The sequence below is a fragment of the Cydia amplana genome, chromosome 13 (genome assembly GCF_948474715.1).
Source record: "Cydia amplana chromosome 13, ilCydAmpl1.1, whole genome shotgun sequence".
In the NCBI taxonomy this organism is placed as follows: Eukaryota; Metazoa; Arthropoda; class Insecta; order Lepidoptera; family Tortricidae; genus Cydia; species Cydia amplana.
In genome coordinates, this window is record NC_086081.1 from 5,671,592 (window position 1) to 5,695,878 (window position 24,287).

At 37.4% G+C, this 24,287-nt stretch overlaps 1 protein-coding gene across 3 annotated transcripts in view; it reads right to left on the reverse strand.

Annotated features, from left to right (window-relative positions):
- The window catches only part of LOC134653408 (amyloid-beta-like protein), a 208,313-nt gene that overhangs the window by 14,226 nt on the left and 169,800 nt on the right, over positions 1–24,287 (reverse strand). For all 3 annotated transcript variants that reach the window (XM_063508762.1, XM_063508761.1, XM_063508760.1), the window contains 2 exons: positions 3,226–3,387; positions 23–158 (listed from right to left, as the gene is read on the reverse strand). In XM_063508762.1, the coding sequence (XP_063364832.1) occupies positions 23–158; positions 3,226–3,387 (298 nt within the window). The remainder of the gene's footprint in view (positions 1–22; positions 159–3,225; positions 3,388–24,287) is intronic.

Below are 24,287 nucleotides of genomic sequence, written 5' to 3' on the forward strand. Positions count from 1 at the left end.
TGATTGATAAAGCATCACGTACCAAGACAACGGAAAGGCTTGACCCATCTGGTGACCTTGCACTTGGCGGCGTTGCCGGAGCCCAGCTTGCACCAGTTGCTGACCTTCACGTAGTGGGACGCCTCCACGATGTTCGTGATGTCGTGGCTTGGGTACACCTGGAATTGAAGAATGATGATTGAGAACACAAATCAGCTGTATGACTCATTTTTATTAATCAGTATATAGACACTCCTTTAGAACCAAAACAATAGTCACTTCACTACCTTTAAGGTGCAGTGGGTTCAGCCAGCGGAGTTATTGAAAATTCGTCGCGCTTGTTTAGATCATAATACTATTGCCATAAAAAGTGGCTTTCCAACACAAAAGCGCCCTTACGCTTCAAGTGCAATACGGACGTTTCCATCAGAAATACCAATAGAAATAAAAAGGTCCTTATTGGAGATGAAGCATAAGGACCTTTCACCGATGGAAAGCCACAAATATGAACAGTCTTGAGGCATTTCTCTAGTAACAATGATATCCGCGATCCCGGGCACGCACGGCCGTCCGCTCAGTGCTCAGCCAGCTATTTCGGAGAAGGATCTGAACTCACTTCACCTAAAGGTTACGTCTTCGGATTTCGACAGCAGCAGCAGCGAGAATCAGGCTACGTCACGATGCAATGGCAAGGATATCCCATTATCGCAATTTTATCAAAAACTAAAACCTGAACGCGAATGCTTTGAAGTTGATTCCGATTTTATAAATAGAAATTCAGTGACCCGTTTTAATATTTGTCCGTCTAGGGTGTTTTGTATTTAAATGGAAACAGAATTGATTGAAATTTATTGCTGTTTTCGTTTTGCTACAATATCCCGATTATTCAAAATTAAAGTTATTCTAAAATATGCAGCTTAACAGAAAATGCCCGTATTAATCCTGCGGGCTCAGCACGGTTCCATTTTATATCGACTATCACTATGCCCGTCACTTTCGCACTTACATACTTGTTAGAACGTGACAGGCGTGGTGATAGATATGGGAGAAAGGGATTATATGCGGTAAAACACCAAAATAAAATAAATACATTATTACTTTATTAAAAGATATACCTACTTAACAAGAGACACAAGGGTTCATGAAAATCTTTTTGTTACATTTTTTCCAGAAAAAGGCTCTGAACCCGATAAAAAAGACGTTTAGTAAAAATCCAGTCTTGTTGAAATCATGAGGTAAATTAATGCAAAAAGTTATGAACTCTAGTTAAAACTCGCAACGGGGTCAACTCGTTATTCAAGTTGTTTCGACTAAAGGCTTCCAGTTCTGAGGTTTAAACACAATTTACTCGGCCCAGGTAGAGGGGTTTTTACAAACTTTTATCCTTTAAATTAAAGTTTGGCCTGTGATGTTTCTAGTCGACGGGAGAACTTGGAGAACGATGCTCCTTTGTTTCTTGACGGGATAAAATGAACTTTATTTATCCGTTACGATAAAAATCAAAGGCTTGCAACTCTTGTAAGAATATCGAGAGTACACTTTGTTCTTTATCCTAGACACTTGGTAGTTGTAACCAAAGACATTCTTGTTACATTATACCTATACATACTTGTTACGAAATAATCAAAGGCTTCAAGAAGAGTACACTTTGTTCTTCATGTAGACACTTGTTAGTTGTAATGGAAGACATTTTTGTTAGGTAACTAGAATCTTAAAGGGTTTAACGGTTTACCTAAAAAGCTAAAAAAAGCCTAAGGGTGGAATCACATCTGTCAGCATCGAGCCGCATTTTATATATGAGAAATCGCTCGTTAGTATGAAGATGCGTACGCATCGGAAAGCTGAAAGCATGCGTACGCATCTTCATACTAACGAGCAATTTCTCATATATAAAATGTGGCTCGATGCTGACAGATGTGATTCCACCCTAATGTGCTAATGCTAACCGTTGTTAATAGCTGAATGTAAAAAAACTTTGCCCGAGATTCTTATACTTGGTCAACCAGATCTTGACAGTAGAAAAAGGCGGCAAATTTGAAAAATGTAGGCGCGAAGGGATATCGTCCCATAGAAAATTTGAATTTCGCGCCTTTTTAAACTGACAAGATTTGGTTGACCAGCTATATTTAGGTATATAGTGCATTCGCTTCTGACGGATTTATTGTTTTTACTACATCGTGTTGCCTTATGCAATATATAAATAAATACACATTGTTCTTACTATTGTTGATAGAAGCTATTGTTTCCAAAGCTACTTGTATAAACCCGAATATTTCATGCGGCTCAAACTTCGAGCTCGTTAGTTGACGTCGAGTAGACTTGATTGGATTTAGACAGAAACCATCGAGTTGGAAGCTCCCACAGCGGAGGAGTCGATAGTTTGCATCCACCGCGCTCCAGTTACGCTTACATTTCTCCCAAACTACCTAATACTTGAGAAATTACTAATGTTGTAATACTAGAGTCTGTGCGGAAAGAAAAGAGTCGTAGATTGTATTGGGCCCAATACATTCCACGACTCTTCTCTTTCCACAGAAACTCTATATATTATGGGTAGCGTGGGTAGCTTATGCGCTTCACGAAGTCACATTAACTTAAATCCTTTAGGGTGCCGTACCTCAAAAGAAAAAAACGGAAACCTTAATAGGATCACTTTGTTGTCCGTAAGTCCGTCCAATTGTCTGTCTGTCAAGACCCTTTATCTCGGGAACTCGTGGTATAACAAAAATTGCAACGATACTAGTAACTATCAAAAATATTTTTTGATAAGTACACACTTTTATTGCCGACTGTACTTTGTATGTATATCAAGTACGTGTCAAGACCTTTCAAATGAGCCTAAACTCAATGTGTTTGTCTTCCCATCGAAGAGTTCCGTTTGCTACCTTCCGACTGCATCATCAGATCAGCTCCATGTTAGCATTTATTATTGCATTCTCATCGCAAATACGGAAGTATGTAAAATTTCAACTCAATCAGACACCGGGAAGTGGTTCAAATTTAAGTTACAAGATTTGAAGCACCATAAATACAAAGGGATATACGCAGTGAAGCTATATAAGGGACGTTATCTATGAAAAGGGACCTTATTGTCGATGGCGCTTACGCCATTATTAACGCTGCTCCGATATAAATAAAATGCCGCGCGACGCTGTGCGGCGTAAGCGCCATCGACAATAAGGTCCCTTTACATAGATAATTCCCCATTAAAGTGTGTAATAAAAGTGTGTAAAAAGCACACCTCACCTTCTTGCAGTAGTCGAGAATCTCCATCTTGTCCTTCAAGCAGTTGTGCGGTTTGGTGGTGAGATCGGGCGTCCACCGGCCAGCAGCGGACATGTACTGCGGGTGGTACGTCGAGCTGGCCTCGCAGAGGACCGCCACTTGCGGCTCCGCCCCGCTGCTTGCCTGCAACAAGGGACATATAGTTTGTAGCTTTCTAGTAGACCCCGAAGGCTTATCCTATTGTCTATTGTTCAGTAAAACCGCACGTGCTACTTACCTGCAAAAAAGGGTCCTAATTATTCTATTCGGCACCTGAGCGCGGGCTAGTCCAACGCTCAAAAAACCAGTGTAGGTGCTCTCTCCGATAACGCGCCTTTGTTACGCATCTCGATGACACATTTTAGACTGGTTCTGTAGCGTTCGACTCGCCGGCACTCAGTAACCGAAGTACCGATTTTTTATGCAGGTGGTTGTGGCACGTGGCACGAGCGGTTTTTCTTAACAATAGACAATAGGATTAGCCTTCGGGGTCTATTAGAAAGCTACAAACTATACTATCGTAAACTACCAGTTTTCTAATTCAGTCATGCGGTAGAATGAGATAGCAATATCACTTGCTCCCTCTAACGCATAAATGCGTCCCTTGGAGTGGCCGGTGAGTGGCCGGCGCTGGCCCATCGTGTAGAGGAGCCATTACATATTGAGGGGGGATTTAAGTCTTCTTGAGGCAGAGGTAGGGTTGGAGCCGGTGTAGCTTTATTTGACGTTCATAAGCGCATTGTAATATGCCTATGCCTACTTAAATAAACTATCTTTCATCTTATCTTCTATCTTTATTTTAGTCTAGCCAACCGTTTCTGTGAAGCGCCAAATTTGTAAAATACAGGTGTAAAAGTTTTATCGTTGGTAGAAATTTAGAATTGTCATCCTTTCTCACTTGGCTGTCCCATCCCGCGAATTCGGGTGACATAGATTTTTTGTTTAGCATGGTTAAAAATATTATACAATATGAGTAGGTATAATAATACCTACTCATATTTGCGCCAATAGTTCTTCAATAGCAAAGCGAAAAACTGCAACTTCAATCGTTTTGAAAATATACGAAAGATACGTAACAAAATACCTAAAGACCAATTGACTGATGCAAATAATAAATCAATAAGGCCAATAAATGATATGGATAAATGTATGTATCAGCTCATTACTGGCGTCAATACATTTTAAGAGATGCGTGACGTATTTTTTACATAAATAGGTAATTTTATCAATAATAAGTAGGTATTTTTAATATTATTATTCTTTATTGTCCACCATAAAGTAAAAATATTTATACACAGAAAGCGAGATACAAGTTTAAGACTAGCTAACAACACAGGCGGTCTTATCGCTAAAAAGCGATCTTTTCCAGACAAACTGTAATAATACCTTTACCTTTACAATATTCAAGGAACTTATGTTAACATAATTCGTCAGCCCACTTCCAACATTTCGAGAAACTTCCGTAGGTAAGTAGTTGTCAAGAATCCAAACTACTCGACTGAATGGACCCAAAGTTGGTGCATAAGTTAGTATGACAGAAATGCCTGATTGGTCTAGACTCTAGACTAGGGGAAGTCCGATTACCTTGCAGTTTTCGAATAAAGGAAATGCTACCGGAGAGGTCACTCACCGGGCAACGGGTTGTCTGGAGTGCCACTACTTATTGCAACAATTTTGCTTGGCAGGTTTATAGTTATTGCTCCAGTGGAATAATATACAAATTTCTATTTTCTACAATGTATACAAAGGCGAAACTTTTCATAGCACGAAATCAAAATATCTTAAAATTTCACTTGTAGGTACTTCTATCCAAAATTTCGTAAAACTTTTTACAGTACATATTGGGCTATACTTTTCCGCACTAGTGCGTAAAATAGCACTTTTCGTGCGTATGTCGCAACTTTAAAGTGCCATATCTACTGTAAAACGTTGTTCGATACACGTGCGAATAGGTAATTCGCAACTCGTGTCGATTTAAAACACTCCCTTCGGTCGTGTTTTAAATTATCGCCACTCGTTTCAAATTTCCTCTTTTTCGCACTTGTATCGAAGATAACTATTCTAGCCCACTTGTATCGAAAATAACTATACTAGCCCACTTTTAAAATTTTATTATGGTAGGCACATAATAGGAAAAAGATTTAGAGACAAATTTTCAGTTATAAATTCGTCGTGTGTCTACAAAAAACTTTTTATTTCAACTGCTAATTGGCAAACGAATGATTTTTTTTAATGGAAATAGCAGCGTTGCTTGGCAATTTTACGAGGCCATTTAAGTTTTTCTACTTCGCCGTATGCTTGCAAGACCAGTGTTTCAATACTTTCCAGAAGTACAAGATTTTAGCAAAAAGGTTTGAAAAATTAAAGCAGTGCAGCAGTTTATATTATAATTATATTGTACTAGTCACATTGTGTGAACAAAGGGAAAAGCTAATGGCCGAACCTTGTTGCATTTGTAGCACTTAAGAAAATATTTTAGTAGTAAAACTATACAGCGAAAACAAATTTTTGTTCTATTTAACATATGAATCTCTTCAACGTATTTACTAAACTTAAAAGAAATGCAGGTGTATAATAAATAATTACCTAATGTTTAATATAGTAACGTTTGATGTAGAGTAAACAAAATACTGTAAATTAGTTTGTTTATCTTCAATGTAATACATTTTCGATATTGCTTATTTATTGAAGATCCGAGTATTACCATGTCTACCTAAGCTATTTTCTGTAAACATTTTCAATAGCGTGCTCAAACCTAATCCTCCACGAACCTTTTTCCACATGCTCCGTACTCAAAGTACGTTGAACCCGATAAATTCAAAGTACATTTGATGCAGTCACATGATCCAGCAAATAAAGCCGGCAAACAGATTGATCGAGTACGAAAAAGGAATCGAGTTTTACAGGCGGCACGGATTGGAAAAAAATAGGAAAAGAAAATGGGAATAGGAAACAGGCAAATACCTTGTGGAGCCTAGAAACTAGATAGGTGTTGTGTGTTGGAAAGTTCTTTGTCAGTTTTAATGATAAAGCCGATGTGCAGTGCAAAAAAGGATGCTGATAGCAATATATTTCGGTACAACCGCTGCAAAAATATGAATGCACGCCAATACAAAGCAAACAATACATATTGTATTGTTGTACAGGACACGGACGATGCGAGTGCCGTACCTATGTACAATTATACAGGTAAATAACTTCTACTTTGTGATTGACAGTGGGTTTTATACATTTTGTTTTTTTTTACCGTATAGGCTTCAAGACATCGTACATAGTTCCCAAATTAAAAAAAAATCCCGCCGAAATCCAGGTGCGACTTAAATTTTATTCGACAGAACATAAGATAAACTCGACAACGAAATAGCAAGTTTTGGGTAAATACAGCAAATTAGCCAAGTAGTGGCTGGCGGAGCGAAAAGTCCTTAATTAACAGAGTCGTTCTGCCGGTAAGCGAGTTCGCTAAATGGGCTGACTGGCTTGGGATCGACTGAACAAGGCTGATTTCGAAAATCTTTGCACAAAAACAGTCGCAGATAAGTGTAGGTACCTACGGTAAATTGTGTTTTATTTGGTGCGTAAAGCACGTGCAAAATTTTAAAGTACATAAACGTGAAGATCCGAATATGACAAGTTTGTTAATTAGGTACAAATGTGTATAATTTTTAACAAATGTAATAGTTAAAGTTAGGTAAGTATATTGTTCATGTTCAATGCGTAATTCATCAAACACTTGAACTAGATGTACTTAATCATTGAACGAGTAAGATACACTATAAACATTACATTTGTGGTGATGATGATGATTGTATTTTATTACTAACAAATTTTGTAAATTCACGGTCACGCGGTCTAACGATCGGCCATCGGCTGCAGCGCTGACAGCCATATGTAGGTACCTACCTATATTACACACGCCGCCCGTAGGCGCACTGAGTCCCTAGAGACAGATGGTTGTTATTCTTGCTGTCAATATAAAATATTTAATTCCGCTAGTTTTGATTTCGCTCATTCTCCTTCCCAATTTTATTATTTGAAGTATATTAAAGGCACGTTTACCTTCCACTTCTACACATTCTAAGATTGAAATAAACTCGGATTGTAATTTGCAACAGTCAATAACCATTATAAACGATTCTGCGAGGTTCTAAGGTCTGTTAAAAATTGCAGTTTCTAAATGACACCATAAAACAAAAGCCACATCAACAGTTGCGAGCTCGCGCAGGGTGCTAAGTGCAAACTCGAGTCGCAACACGAACTTCGCGCGTCCGACGTTACACATAATGCCTCTTAGCTCGCCGACTGTCCCGCAACTTCGGAGTTATGGGTAAATAAACATATAGGTAGTTGGATACAGTCGCCATTAGACATATCGGAGCGGCCGAGGTGCTCAAAAATATCTGAACACGCACTCTAACGCCTTGACAATAGAGGCGTGTTCGGATATTTGTCGGCCGCTCCTATATATCTGATAGCGACTGTACCACACATAGACAACCAAAAATTAAATATCTGTAGGTACCTACTTGATGAAAGGATACTGAAACCAAATGTACTTATGGTTGTGAATTACATACTGCCCATAAACTGGTCCCGATGTAGTTTTGGGTAAGTAAATCAAAATAATGCCAAATAATTTTGCGTAATAAGTATAACCCAGAAAACAACCTAAAACGCTCCAAAGAAATCAATTCAATCAAAAATTCCATAATATTCAACGCAAGCTGTTATCGTGTATTTGTCTCTTTCTGTGATAGTCATCTAATTCTCATAACGACTCTTTGTCTTCTGTTCTAAATACATATCACTGTTGTATAATCAACTTGATTTCCATTTTCAGTAGCTCCCAGCAACAGTGAGTATTCTCAATATTAATCCACTACAGTAATAAACAGTGGAGAGATGAACACTTTAGAAACGCAATATTCCATTACGCCCGTGCTCAAGAACCAATCCTTAATAAACTCAAAATGGAACTCCAAACTATGCCTAATACGATCTCGAATGCGAACTGCCGTCAGTCTCTAACGAGGCAACTTGTAGTTATGTCTGTGTTGCAGTTATTGCTGTGGTTGTAATGTACTCGTAGGTATAGAACAATTGGAATCGTGCCGCTATATACCACCGCACTAGAACTAACTATTACAACGCCTACAATTGCCGGCGAAACAATAGGTAAATTGAATTTAAAGCCGCAAAAAGTCTAATTAAAGTAGACAATAATTACTTGGAGAGTTTATTTGGATATTCTGGGAATTTTCGAAACCAAAGCATACAGCGTTTATGGAGTGTCATACAGCGCTTTTTTGCTGCTTGAGATTACAACTTATTTGAGTTCATTCGTTTTATTATGAAGAGCTTAATATTTCCAGGCATTGTGATAAATCACATCACGATTGCTGCGTAAATAAGCTGGGCGAAATTAATCGGCGCTGATGATAGCCAATTATTACTCAATCTGTCTTCATTATGTCCAATGTTGAGAGCCAACGTTTTGGCTTGTACTGTGAAACCGTCAACTTTGCTCTGATGTCCGTCAAATGTTGCCACCCATCAAACATTTATCATTATCAAGAGAAAATGAGAGAACTGTGTTAACCATTATAATTACCTATAATGAAAACCACAGATGGATACTTATCCTAGAACTGTCAAAGTGATTTCGTAAATGAAACGGCACTGGAAAAAGGACAAATATCAAGTTTACGAGAGCATCTACAATTGTTTACAATAAAAGGAGGCTTAGCAGCTTAACGTAGTAAGTACGCGAAAAAACCCCAAGGGGACTTTCATAGACAAGTCTTATTCTCAGAACGTTTTCTATTTTAATTCCCAGTTTGTCAAATCAAGTGATCACTGATCACTAAAGTGTTTGTTGGTACAGTTATCGACTCGATAAAGTACAGCTTGCTCATCCTCAACAGTACTCCAAGATTTAATATTAACGCAAACAGTGGCCGCACACACTTGTGGCGATATTGCGAAACTTGGAGAACGGAGACTTCACACGATTCCTAAACGAATGTACTTCAAACTTTCCTAGTTTCGGTCAAGTTAATGTTATTGCGACGGCAATAAATAAGAGATTGATATATCAAGGTGATGAGTAATGTCGTCATCATATTATCAGTTTGTCTATACATATAGGTACAACCAAGATTGTAACATCACGAGGAGGCTATTTGTTGCACTGGAAGAGAATGTAGGTATTTTTGATAATTTTATTATGGTTTAGTCTTCTAAATCAAGACAATTCTGTTTTAGGTAGTTCGTCATTCCCAATTGGCCTAAAAAAAGTAAAGGCATGCTTTTATAAAATATTGCAATACCTCTCGCCTAAGCCAACTAAAAATCGATCTCGTACCGTCAAAGTGATTTTGATAATAATTTGTGAATGTTATATAAGCGAATTAGGTGATAACATGATTTTTAGGGTTCCATACTCCGTACCCAAAGGGTAAAACCGGGACCCTATTACTAAGACTCCACTGTCCGTTTGTCACCAGGCTGTATAGACAGTTGAAATTTTCACAGATGATGCCGCTATAACAACAAATACTAAAAAGTACGGAACCCTCGGCGGGCGAGTCCGACTCGTCCGATTTTTTTTCCATTGCATCCAAATTTATCGAAATTTTATTTTATACTCGGGACGTCCTCATTTTTCTTTAACGTGACCCGTCTATGTCAACATAAAACCTATCGAAGGTTATATTAGAGGTTAATATGGCGTACAATTAATTATAATAACCCGCCAACAAACCAGGGCACGTAAAAGCGCGTTTACAACGTCGTTCGCCCCCAAGATTAATGGTAACATTGATAAATACAAGCATAAATTGATAAGCTTGAGACGCATGGAGGGAAGCAGATTTTTACTTTTTGTCCACTGTTGAAGTAGGTAACGTAATGTTTTTCGAGTACAGTCACAGTTTGAAAAGTTTTAAGCACACATAGTATAAAGTGTCATTCAATGGAACTTGCTAACTATGTAAACAAAAGTTACTAGTAATTTGACATTCAGTGTCAATTTTAGTATGGCGGTTTGTTTACATAGTTAGCAAGTTCTATTGAATGACACTTTAGTGTTTGAATGTTCTATAGACCTAAAAAAAAGAAAAAGCTTACGCGAAATCAGGCATCGAGAATCGTCTTTCTGCTTTCTCTCATAGGGCCCATTTAGACGGCGCGCGAACTCGTATACGATTTTAGTTACATTGCGGACCATTGAGGTTACGTCAATTCAGCCGACCGATCAAATGACGCAATGTAATGAAACTCGCATGCGAGTTCTCGCACCGTCTAAATGAGCCCTTACGATCTGACGGTGAATCTTGTCTCTATGATAAACAAAATATAAAGAACGCAAGTGAATTTGTCTAACTTCACTTATCTTCCTGGGGTTTAGTTAGTCAAAAGATAAAATCACCTAGGCAAATTCCTAGATGTAATCTAAAGGCACTTTGTCTTATAGTTGCCTTATGCTAACAGTAGAAGTGTCTAAAGTGTCTTTAAGATTATCCTTAAACTGAACCGAGTTTGTTGCGGGTCCCATATTGGGATACCCTTCTCCAATTGAGGGGGGACTTAAATCTTCTCGGGGCAGAGGTGTAGGGTTGGAGCCGGTCTACCTAGCTTTATTTGACGTTCATAAGCGCATTGTAATTATGCCTACTTGAATAAACTATCTTTTATCTTATCTTATATTATCTGAATATACAATAGGTACCAAAAAAAATCTTACTCTGAGTGTGCGACCGCCGTAAGGCTTTTACGATAAGAAGGCAACATGCATCGAGTATTTATGACGTGCATGTATGTTGCGGCTATTTAATATAATGACTCTTATATTAGCGGCTTAGAAACTTCATGCATTTTATTAAGGCTTTCATAGTTAATAGGTACCTACTTATTTTAAAATAGGTTTTTTTGTTTAAAGCTTTACCATATTGTACCTACATAAGTAACGATCTATTTTACAACATCGTTTTATCGTAGTTGTGAATGCAACGACTTTTAATGATAAACTGATTTTCATTTGATATGGGTATCTCTTTTGGGTGGACAAAATACCTACAACTTATATTTTAGGAAATCACGTAAGTCGACTAAAGACTGATAAAAACTAGACACTTAGTATGAAAAAATCTGGTTAAAGTGATTTGATATTAAAGATATTAACTTAAAGTAACAGCGCAATAAATACAATATTCTTATGTTGCCGAATATAATTATGTGAGAATGTATGTTTAACAATAAAATCCAAACTCACGCGAACGGAACGACTTCTGCAAGCTTTGGCAAGCTTCATACTGCTGTAGTTCGATAAAGTACTTGAACATGCAAGCAGCAAGGTGTTACAGCTACCTACCCTACAGTAAAATAGCACCTTGTCAAAATAACATTATGCCCTGTCTAGACGTTCCGCATTGGATTTGCCTGCACTCGAATCTAAATAACCATTCCATTTCGAAGTGCCGTCGGTATTTCGGTTTATAAGTTTTGGTTCATATTTTAGTACCTACTTCGAATGGAGCTATATAAATTGTAAACTAGTTAGATTGTACAAGGTACGTAATGGTTTGTTACAACTTTAAGAGTAAAGACTTCTACAACGTTAGGTTTTATATTTTTAAAATTGTTATAAAACGCGAACACCAGTTTCTGGATGTCTTTTGCTGGTTTGCGTTTGAGAGTGAGGCTTACACAACATTTTGAACATTGTTATAAAACTCTCTAAACAGTGTCGATGTAGTTTTAAATATAAAAGACAAAACCGTCTTTTAAGTAAACATTTTAAGGTTTACTTTTTTAGGTGTTTAATGAAGAGTTTTGCTCATTGACTACTTCTTATAGACTCCGTATTTTGAAGCGTCCACGTATGCAACATACATAATTTTTATATTACCTGCAGCAGCGCATGTTAACTTTCATGATGCTCGCTATGATGCACTTCTTGCGTCACTTTCATCTGCCATATGAAGGAAATAAATGTAACACGAATGATTGGGCAAAAATTCGGCATTAAGATTTCAACCAAACTACATTTTGAGTCTTCGCCTTAATTAATTAAGTCCTAACCTTGGACGCAACGCCGGTTTTGCGGTCGCCATTTGTCTTAAAATATGGTGTATTTATTCTGCAAATCTGTGGTGTCGCTGCAGTAAAGAGTGTCCTAAGCGGCGATTATAGCAACTGTTGCAGCCGTTTCGTGCTGATATTACTAAAACTTTACTAAATATGCTATAAGTTACAAGATATAACCACTAAAATGGAAGTTTGTAAATTAATATACTCCTGTTGCTAAAAGTCAGCTAGTTGAGAATACATTTAATTAATATGAAAAGCGGATTTCCTTTTTTTAATAAAATTATACATACTATACAGAGTGAGTCTTTTATATAACTGACGTATTTATTGTATTGCTTTCAACATAGCTTCAGTGGTACTCCAAAATGGTACTTAAATCTGCCATTTTATACCTACCCATTTTTAGGAGAAAAAGCATGTTATTACCAAATATTAAACATAAACAGTCCTTGTTTGCTTGATTCAATCAAACTTTCACGATTTTCACATTTAGAATAGTTGTGTTTCGTATTACGTGTCGGGATTGTAACGTATTTTCTTTCTTTTTCCTTTGCAACACACTTCCATTTTCGCATTTCCGCCCCCAACTACCCAAATTAACGAAGTTAACATCACCAAGAAGGCTAGGAAATAAAACCTTTTTAACGGCATTCAACAGTCAAGGCCGGTGGGCTAGAGCTCGCTGTAGAACTCTCTGGAACCTTGTAGAACACTTTAACGGTTGCCAACTGGCAGCCGGAATGCTTCGGCAGCCCTGTTGAATAAAATAGTGCCGCATTTTACGGGCTATGTTAAAAGTCAACAGTTTTAACTGCATTGCAACACAGGGAACTTAACTTGCAAAAGTAACAACGACACGGCTACCGTTTAGGTACAGATCATTTCTCAATTTGACGACTTTTTGGAATACTAAGAAAACGAATTCTTAAGGGGCCCACAGATTACCAGTTCGCCGGACGATATCAGCCTGTCAGTTGTTCGGAATTTGATTCGAACTGGTAATCTGTGGGCCCTTTTAGGTACCTAGGTACATATTAAATTTACATTTTATGTAGGGCTATGTTATCTATCTATACATATAATAAAGCTGAAGAGGGTCGAAAGTCTGTACATGGAAGATATTCGAAAAAAAGTTGGCTGAGGATACTTAGAATCGATAACAGAACACGTTCCAACAGTTTTTAGAATTTTTGTCTGTTTGTCTGTTTATCTGTTTATCTGTTTATCTGTTTGTCTGTTTATTCGACCGCGCATCACGCGAAAACGGCTGAACGGATTTAGATGAAAACTTAACTAATCTGTCGAGAAAACCCCCGGCCTTATTTTAGGCTATAAAAATTCAACCCCTAAAAGGGGGGGCAGCCACCACACTCGATTGAGTTAAGTTTGCACCTGAATCTTATGGCGCTAACTAAGGAAAGAGGTGCAAACTTTTTTGTTGTGTACTTTGAAAAAGGAACATTTTTCTCAGTCAATGTCAAACATCTTTGTAAATACATATTAACTCACATTTACATACGGGTCTATCGCGGGTCTATTGACAATAATTAACATTATGTGTAGTGGGTGGTTTAAAAATGTGATGTCTACCCCAAACTTTTTCATACATTCATTTTCGTCAGGTAGTTGCACAAATCTCTGTTTTGACATTTTGCTGGGATATCAGTTAGCCGCTACCACGACCAGTGAAACCTGTGTCGAAACGTCGGTAAATAAAGGTAATAAAATAAATTTCGAGTTAGACCCGTTTATAAATGTGTCTATCACACATTAACCTACATTAATACTACGAGTATTGTTTACATGGAGCTCGGCCTTTGGCTTTCGCATTAGACATCCACATCAAAATTTCACGTAAACCATTGCGGGTGTGTCCCTGACGTAGGAAGCCTCTCAATTTTTTTTTCTATCAAAAAAATTTCGCGCTCGCTACGCTCGCGTTTTTAATACGATTTTAAGGGTTAACCCTACTTTGATAAAGGTGACATTCTGGGCACCCTACCGAGCGACTACTAACTACGACTTAAGCACTGACATCCTGGACGCTTCGGGCCTTAGGCCCTACGCGGAGCTCGGCCTTCGCATTTAGACACGTATACTATTGTTCTGTGTTTAAGCACTGACAGCCTGGACGCTTCGGCCCTACATGGAGCTCGGCCTTCGGCTTTCGCATTAGACATCCACACCAAAATTTCATGTAAACCATTGCGGCTGTGTCCCTGCATAGCCTCTCAATTTTTTTTTCTGTCAAAAAAATTTCGCGCTCGCTACGCTCGCGTTTTTTATACAATTTTAAGGGTTAAGCCTACTTTGATAAAGGTGGCATTCTGGGCACCCTACCGAGCGACTACTAGGTACTACGACTTAAGCACTGACATCCTGGACGCTTCGGGCCTTGGGCCCTACGCGGAGCTCGGCCTTCGGCCTCCGCATTTAGACACATACCATTGTTCTGTGTTTAAGCACTGACAGCCTGGACGCTTCGGGCCTTCGGCCCTACATGGAGCTCGGCCTTCGGCTTTCGCATTAGATATTCACTGACATATAGTCCTCTCTCTCCTCTTTTATATTAAAAAAAATTCGCGCTCGCTGCGCTCGCGTTTTTAATACGACTTTAAGGGCTAAGACTACTTTTATAAAGGTGGCATTCTGGGCACCCTACCGAGCGACTACGACTTAGGCCAAATTTTTTAATTACGTTTTTAATTTAAGTGTTATTAATTATGTTTAGACTATAACAATAAGAATAAGGTTCCTCTCTCTGCGGCCCTGACCACCGGTAGCTTGGGCCTTGCCCCGCTGCCGGCGGCACCCTAGGTTAGGTTTTTTTATAATGTGTTTATATATGTATTTTTTATTGTTTTGTAAGTGTTTTTATATTTTACTTTTATATTAATATTATAAATAACCTAACTTATGATGAAAAATAAACAAAGTTAAAGAATAAGAATAATATTTATATCCTTTTAATTGTATCCATCTGTCAACTTTACTTCAAGTTCCGCCTCCAATTAGGGATGAATTAGCTTACTGACACAGACCGAATTCAACGCGGGCGGAGCCGCGGGCACAGCTAGTGTACAATAAAGTGATTACTACTACTAAATTGTACATATCTTATTACCTATAGACATGAAGCTACTGGGCACAAATTAAATTAGATGTTAATTAACAAAGCTAGGACTTAAGCAGGCAGGCGAATTAAAATCCACCTAACTTTCCTTTTTATGTTAATGCATGTAGATGGCGCCACCACTCGTGAGGCTGACACGGGCTAGGGTCGCTGTCAGCACTTTATAGGAAATAATGAAACCGCGCTGATAATTAATTTATTCAAGATATTATCAAAAGAAGAGAGGAGACGATTGATGACAAAAAACTGGGACAATTAAGTACAAGTAAGTACTTTTTATTAGTCTGAGGGTGTTGTTTTTTTCATCGAAGTTATTTTTTTTTACGTCTCTCCCCCTTAATGTTCAAAAACTTGCCTTGATCTGATCTGTATCAAGTACTTACTTGCCTATCTATAGTCGTATTTTTCCTATTTTTCAAAAGCCTTGCTTATTGCTTGCCCTTTACTTTGATTTTTTTACTATAAAAGGTATTTAAAGCTTCAACATAAGGATTGATTTGATATTCCACGCCATGCATTTTGCTTTTGCATGCATATTTTATACATATAATCGATACCTATTAAAAAATATTCGATAAGATTCTCATAACTTCTTCCACTTAGGTAAAGGCAGCGGAAAAGATAAAAGGGTACTTCAAACCCGTTCCACAGGCGGATGAACGAATTAAAAAAGAAACCTTAATGAAGTGACAGCCCTACAGCATCACTTGGCAAGTCTAGTGGCGCGCCGCACTTAATGTTCGTAAAACTCTTTTACTTTGTCTCCGGTTACTACCGTTTTATATATGCAATTAATTTAAGTCGTACGTATTTGTTCAAATGGATTTACCTGCTGCAGGAACTGTTTTTCAGTATACTAAATTGCATAACCAGTTTTAAAAATTGCTATCCATCTATAAAATCGATGATAAAACCTGTGCTATGCAATACTAGGTATATAGCGAGAAACGTTAGGATTGATGTTATTATAGTTATCATGTATTTTTAGTGTCCGACCGAAGGTTCGGTTTCGGTTTCGGCCAGTTTCGGCCAAAAAATCATGTTTCGGCTGTAGTTTCGGTTTCGGCCAAAAAACGGCCGAACCTTTCGGCCGGGCCGAAACTTACGAAATGGTACTTCGGACAAAGACCAAAAGTTGGGGAATAAGTAGGACAACAATATTAATACCTACATATACTGATTCATGTATATTAGGTACAGACATTAATTGGTTTATTATAAAACACAATTCCACTAATGAGGACGCCACTGGACGGTTGACGCAGTCTTAAGAGGCTGTCAATACCTATAAGTGAATGAGATAGCACTGTCGCATGTTACTGGGCCCTGGGCAAGATAATAATAAGAAAACTAGCCTCACTTTTTACCTCAATTTACCATTGGTTTGTGTTCCACATGTCCTCTACTTCAGCTTAGCCTTTGGCCTCGCTGCGCCATGCTCGGCCTGCGGTCTCGCTTTTGAATACAATGGACATTGGTTGGAGTCTGTGCTCAACTACTTATCCTGAAGCCTTAAGCACGGCTTTGAGTTCGCATGAAAGTTCGCCTCAATGGGGCACTTCGGACTTTTCGGCCCAGGTGAAGATCGGTACCCGGCCTTGCGATATTGTTAACAAAAAATTTCGCGCTCGCTGCGCTCGCGTTTTTGGTTGACCCTGTGTCTACATGTTAGCTTGACTGGTGAATGAATATAGTTAGACCAAGAAAATTCTGCAATGATTTTGATAGCATACGTCATAATTTCATAAAAGTTTTGACGTTTAAAATAACACTTGCACTGCGTGTGTTATCAACTTATCAAAATCGTTGCAGAATTATCTTGGTCTACCTCTAGTAATTTTCATAAAAAACTGCTTAAGTAACATCAATTTCAAGGACATTGGGTGTTGACAGCCCCATAATATGTGTGTAAAAGCGGTTTTATGACATTTTTTCAACGATTTTAACAAGTCTACAAAAGTTTCGGTTTCGGTTTGGGTTTCGGCCGAAACTAGAGCCAAAGCCGAATATTCGGTTTCGGTTTCGGTTTCGGCAAAAAAACATGTTTCGGTCGGACACTATGTATTTTATCGCTTATTTTTATACTTATTTTTTTTTTTAAATACTTAAATGAATATTAATCTAAAACTTAATTCGATGGATAACGGCATTTCAAGCTTTTTTTAGACACAAATAAAATGTGTGCACAAATGAGTCCATACAAAATGTAATGAATTGGCAACCCTAGAACCTCACTTGGCAAGTCTAGACTCTAGAGGCGCAGCACTTAATACTCGCAGCTGTCCTTACACTCAATTCTACTTTTTACTTACCATACTAAGCATGGAATTTACGGGAACAATATTTTTCAAGAGTTCAAATTAGCATCCGAACAAATTGTGCACGTTTTATGAAAATCCTCGGAAATAAAAGAGATTAAGAGATTCATTTCTTCAAAGGAATGTCACATGCTTTCGTGCACAGACATACATTTCTTTTTTACATGTTGTTTCAGTAGTCAAGTTAAGCGGTACATTGCAGATATTTATATTGAAAGAAGCAAGAATATGTTATGTACATAGTGTCTTTTCGCGTTCAGTATTATGTATTATCAGTACATATTTTACCAATCAATCAGCCATTTATTTGCAATAATAAATACTGTAACAAAAGGTGTTAGAACTATTCAGGTACAGTCACCACACGGGATTGTTACGCCATTCCTAGAGTACTAACTAAATTGGTTGTTCCATACTTACGCTATGGAATGTCCAATTTAGTAAGAATCCTAAATGGCGTAACAATCACGGAGCGTGACTGTACAATGTGTATTTTGCTTGCAAGCAAGTGTGCAAATATAATTTCAAACTCTAAGCATAACTTAAATAATAAACCTCTCTCTACAAGACACAGGTGCTTGAATATCGATCGTAGTGAGCGTTTTCGATATGTAGTGAATGTTTTCGTAACTCTCCTACGGATTTTTCGCCACGATATTATAGACGGAGCTGTGTACGGTGTAGGTAGCTCTCGCTACAAAAGGTGGAAATAAGCTAAGGGAGTTCAGTAAAAGCGAAAAGTTTAATTTTAACCTATTTCAGTAAATACATAGTAACGGTATTCGGGCCAAGCTAAATTTGCCTTCTTCTTCTTCTTCTTCTTCTTCTCAGCATATTTGCGTCCACTGCTGAACATATGCCTCTTTCATGGATTTCCATGTTGTTCTGTACGCGGCGGTTCTATGCCAGGTCGGCCCTGCCGTCTTTCTAATGTCGTCCGACCATCTGGCTCGTGGTTTTCCGTCACTCCGGCTTCCCAGTCGAGGTCTCCAGAGCAGTACTCGCTGGCGCCATCGGTCGTCATCCCTTCGACAGATATGGCCGGCCCATTCCCACTTCAGTTGCGCAATTCATTGGCAAATTTGCCTTAACAGTGTCAAAACGTCAACTTCCTATGAACATATGACGTTTATAATGACACGCTACACTATTTCTGTCACCTATATAAAATACTTATATAACATCTTAGAAAACTTTTTTCAACTCGTTGATAATATCGAATCTTATATTAATAACATTTCCATGTCCCTAAAGATAAAAGTTTCTGCAAATCCAGTTTGCAAATTAACCTATTAATCTAATAATCAAAATAATTTAGCTTAAATATAGTTGCAAGAAAACACAACTTTTGTATCTCATTTAAACTCTTAGAAGTTTTCCCCGGCATTTTCAACTTAGATAGTTCAACTAACCAGGTTTCATTTTCCAGCTCAGACGTTTAAAAGGCTTTGTAAGATAATACGCATTAGATTTAAAATTGCAAATTACTTTGTGAAAGACATTGTTTGTTCTGCAAAGAAGTAAAAAATGTGGCTGGAATTTGCACAATTTTGTACAAATTTGAATAATATATTCTCTTACATAAAATATGTATAGGGGCACGAACTTTGTATGTAGGTATTACGTGTTTATTCCGTCCTACACACACTTTCTGCTTTAATTAAATTAGCTAGAATGCACGAATGTTTATAACATGCGTAAATATACATTTTATTTTGTACCCTTGTAATATGTGACTCGTTTTCTTTGTTCTTGATAAAATACTATCTATAACTTTAATTTACAAGAGTCAAAATCTCAAAATGCTAATATTGGACATCATTGAAAATTCCTCCGTAAACCGGAATACGCCTCGAATTCGTGGATTTTTTACATATTTCACTGGAACCTAATGATATTAAATTCCTACGGCTCGTCGGTAAATTAATCGGATTGGGTCGTAAATCTATCGGTAGCACACCACATTACGGCGGATTAAACAGATTTAAATATGCGATATATCGGTAAACAGATTGAACTACCGTATTGGATGCACTTTTATTGCATATCGTGAACTTACACACAATACACACACTCGTTTAAAAGTGACAGCCACTATGACAGATAAAACAGATGAATAGTTGTTGCGTGAGTCCAAAGAGACTCCACTCCAACCACGCTAAGTTTGCATTTGTACCAACTCTTAAGTGACAATGTATGGCCACGCTATACTTCACGTAAAATTTGGCAAGCGACTAGCGTGTATACGGTTTCTATTTATCAGTAGAGTGTCATTCAATAGAACTTGCTAACTATGTAAACAAACCGCCATACTAAAATTGACACTGAATGTCAATTTACTAGTAACTTTTGTTTACATAGTTAGCAAGTTCTATTGAATGACACTTTAGGTATAACGATGAGGTCAAAGTTATGATAATTTTAATAGCGTAAGAGCCTACTACTACTGCCTAATACTGAACCTTTAGGGTTTTGAGGATTCGTCGTGATGACAACTTCGTGTTACCCTTTAGAGACATATACGTTCCTTATTTTGATGATAACGGATCCCAAGCGACTTTCATAGTTCCGGCGGAGCCACGCGTATTGTTATTAAAATTTTAGTAGATAGTTTATTCAAGAAAAAACTCTAATTATATATGAAAGAAATCTAGTTATATATGTATGTGTGTGTTATTTTAGTTCGAAAAGTCTACCTGTTTTGAAATAAATACCTATAAATTCCTTACTAAAACTTACTCAGTTCAAGAGAATCAACTACGCTCAAACAAGAGCACCGTTAACCAAAACGGCTTCATAACAAGGCCACGTACTTCTCATAGTTACAGCAAGTAAACACTAATAATTAGAAATGCCCCGAATAGTGGTTTTGGCCGAATACCGAATACCGAATATTCGGCCCCTCTCTCGGCCGAATACTGAATATTCGGCGACCGAATATTCGGCATGACAAGCGAACATTTTGAGTCACAATTATTATGAAAACTGATCGCCAACAAATCTCAACGTTAGATGACGTTAGCTAAGATATATTTTTGTTGACAAAATCAATGAATAGAGTCAAACAAATCAGACTCATGATAAAAATAAAATGTTTTTCAACCAACAAATGCTCAAAAAATGGTCTTCGTATTTAACAACTTTCCAAGAACACATTCTAAATATACATCCATAGTTTTTGGTTATTTTTATTCTGCAATTTTTCTTTTTAAGTAGATGCAACAGATATTCGGTATTCGGCCGAATAGTAGGCAACATTCGGCCGAATACCGAATATTCGGCAAAGTGGCTGAATAGGCCGAATACCGAATAGTTGCCGAATATTCGTGGCATCTCTACTAATAATGGCCGGCAAACAATTAGTGCCGTTGGCGTGTTCAAGCAGCAATAACCTCAACTAATTTGTATTCCCGGCTCGAGTGGCAATTTATTCACAACTTCCTTCAACATGCTTCGATAGCCTATTAATAATGAGAAAATAAGGGCGTCACTTCATTTTGGTAGGTACAAATGATATCAGTAATAATCAGGCCTCGGAGTTTTTTTAGCACGGTAAGACTAAGGAGAGCTATGGAGTCTTTGTTAACATTAAAATTAAGTTCATACTCATACTCATCCTCATTAATTAAGTACAAGTAAATTATGTACAGCTCTAGACCTAATAAATATCAGCGATCATCACAATAACGAAATACGTAACTATATATTCATGACATAATGTGACATCTGATTTACTCATACACATATTTAGGTAAAGAGGTTTAATCATAAGTGGCCTATCACTTAAAAAAGTACTTAAGACATGCAACCTATGATTATAAACATTGGTAATACGTATTCGACATATTAAAACGATATTCCATAGATATTAAAACTGTTTATTATTCATTAAGGTTGATATAGAGCTACAATATTTTAGAATAGTTATGCGTTACTCTTCCTTACGTCTACAAAACAGTTCGTTCACACATAATGGGCAGTATAAACGTCGTAAGTCGCATTCATGGGCATCATTTACAAGACACCAATAGTGACGGCAGCAATCTTCACAATATCCAGTTGATTTCATCCCTTCATCTTTAAGAGATATAGCCTCACGAGGTAGTCCTTTGACAGTGCATTAAGTGCATTATCTAAAGCGGCCAGTGACAACGTATAGTTCCTTATCTTAACAGTAATTATAGTATGTAGGTACGTTAAGTACTTAAATAAAATATTGGAGCGATGACACTGCAATATGGGTAATATAATAATATTAACATACACATATACATATTATTACTTTTTTATAATATAACATTTAATTAAATATATGTAAACAGAATTAATTACATATAAGTAGTCTAAGTATTTATAAAACGATTCGGACGAACTTAATTAATGAGGATGAGTATGAGTATGAATTTAATTTTAATGTTAACAAAGACTCCATAGCTCTCCTTAGTCTTACCGTGCTAAAAAAACTCCGAGGCCTGGTAATAATAATAAGTTTACAGTACATATGGGGCTACTTTTCCGCACTAGTGCGTAAAATAGCACTTTTCGTGCGTATGTCGAAATTTTAAAGTGCCATATGTACTGTAAAACGTTGTTCGATACACGTGCGAATAGGTAATTCGCAACTCGTGTCGATTTAAAACACTCCCTTCGGTCGTGTTTTAATTTATCGCCACTCGTTTCGAATATCCTCTTTTTCGCACTTGTATCGAAAATAACTATTTCTGATCATTGTATTTTCTAATGGTGTTATTCATTAGAAAAGGACAAAAGAGTATGTTCATTATTCGGTATTTCTATAAGATTCCCACGATACAGGCTGTGCCTAGTGTGGGGATCACTGTACTGTTTTTATTGATACTTCTGTATTTCCTGAAATAAATACGAGGGGTGTTCAAAATATTCTCGGTATGAGAATTAAAACAAACAAGTACGAAAAGTTTGATATTTTTATTTTTCAATATACTCCCCCCCTATGTTCATACACTTAAAAGATCGATCAATTATTTTTTTTAATCCTGCATAAAAATATTTTTTATCTTTGGTGTAAAAATGCTCCTCCACTGCCGCCTTCAATGCTTCATCATCGGAAAATTTATTTCCACGCAGATCCTTTTTAAGATTGGGGAACAAAAAGAAGTCGCTGGGGGCTAAGTCCGGACTATACGGTGGGTGAGTAACAGTTTCAAACCCACATTCAACAATAGCTGCCTTGGCAATATGAACAGTATGGACGGGGGCGTTGTCATGCAGAAGCATAACACCTTTGGTTAACTTTCCTCGCCTCTTTTCTTTGATTGCATCCTTTAATTGACGTAGAATGTTAGCGTAGTACTGTCCTGTGATATTTACACCTTTTTCTTTATAATCGATCAGTAATACTCCTTCAAAATCCCAAAATATCGTGGCCATGACCTTGCCAGCTGAAGGGATGACCTTGAACTTCTTGGGATGAGCTGAACCCTTAATGTGCCACTGCATGGACTCTTGTTTACTCTCTGGGTCATAATGATGAACCCAGGTTTCATCTCCAGTAACTATTCTTTGCAGCACCTCATCAGGATTTTCACCGCACAGGTCAATAAAATCGGAACAACAAGCTACACGCATGTCTTTTTGAAGCCGAGTCAGCATTCGCGGAACCCATCTTGCACTTACTTTTGACATATTAAGATGGTCATGGATAATATCATGTACGGTACCAATAGAGAGATTGGTTACTTGTGCTATAGATTTTACCTTCACTCGACCATCTTCCAATATAAGTTTTTCCACTTTATCAATATTTTCTTGTGAAGTAGCTACTACAGGCCGGCCAGGTCTAGGGTCGTCTTCAACACTCTCCCTTCCACGTTTAAACTCGCTTGACCACTTTTGAATGGTAGATAAAGAAGGAGCAGACTCACGGTAAACACAATCCATTTCCTCTTTTATGGTTTTTTGATTTTTACCCTGTTTTGTCAAGAATTTTATCACGCATCGATGTTCTAATTTAGTTAACATTGTCAATTCCCACATGATGTTCATGTTTGTTCAGCAATTGCAGAAAAACAAAAGAACATCTCGGTTCGAATTATACTTTTTTTTAATGTCAATGAATAAACCTTAGCGGCCAGTAACGAAAGAAATTTTAGAAGAGGTTGTAAGATATCAATACCGAGAATATTTTGAACGCCCCTCGTATATTTTGTTTTTTTGTTTTTTTTTTTCATTTAGTAATTAAGATTAAGATTAGAGGTATCTAACACGCTCACTGTGGCGTGAGGGTCAATTCGACCCGTTGAAAGTATTCTTTGTTAAAAGTTACAATAATTACCGCGGCAAATTTTATTTTCAGTCATATTTATAAATCGGTTTTAGTAACTAACTATACTAGTACTTTATGGATTTAAAATTTTATTATTATGAGTCATAATGACATTATATTACGATCTTCATCTTATCCCACTAATTCATTCTGAAATCAAATAGTCAAATAATGAATTATTTTTAGCACTTCAAATTCTCAT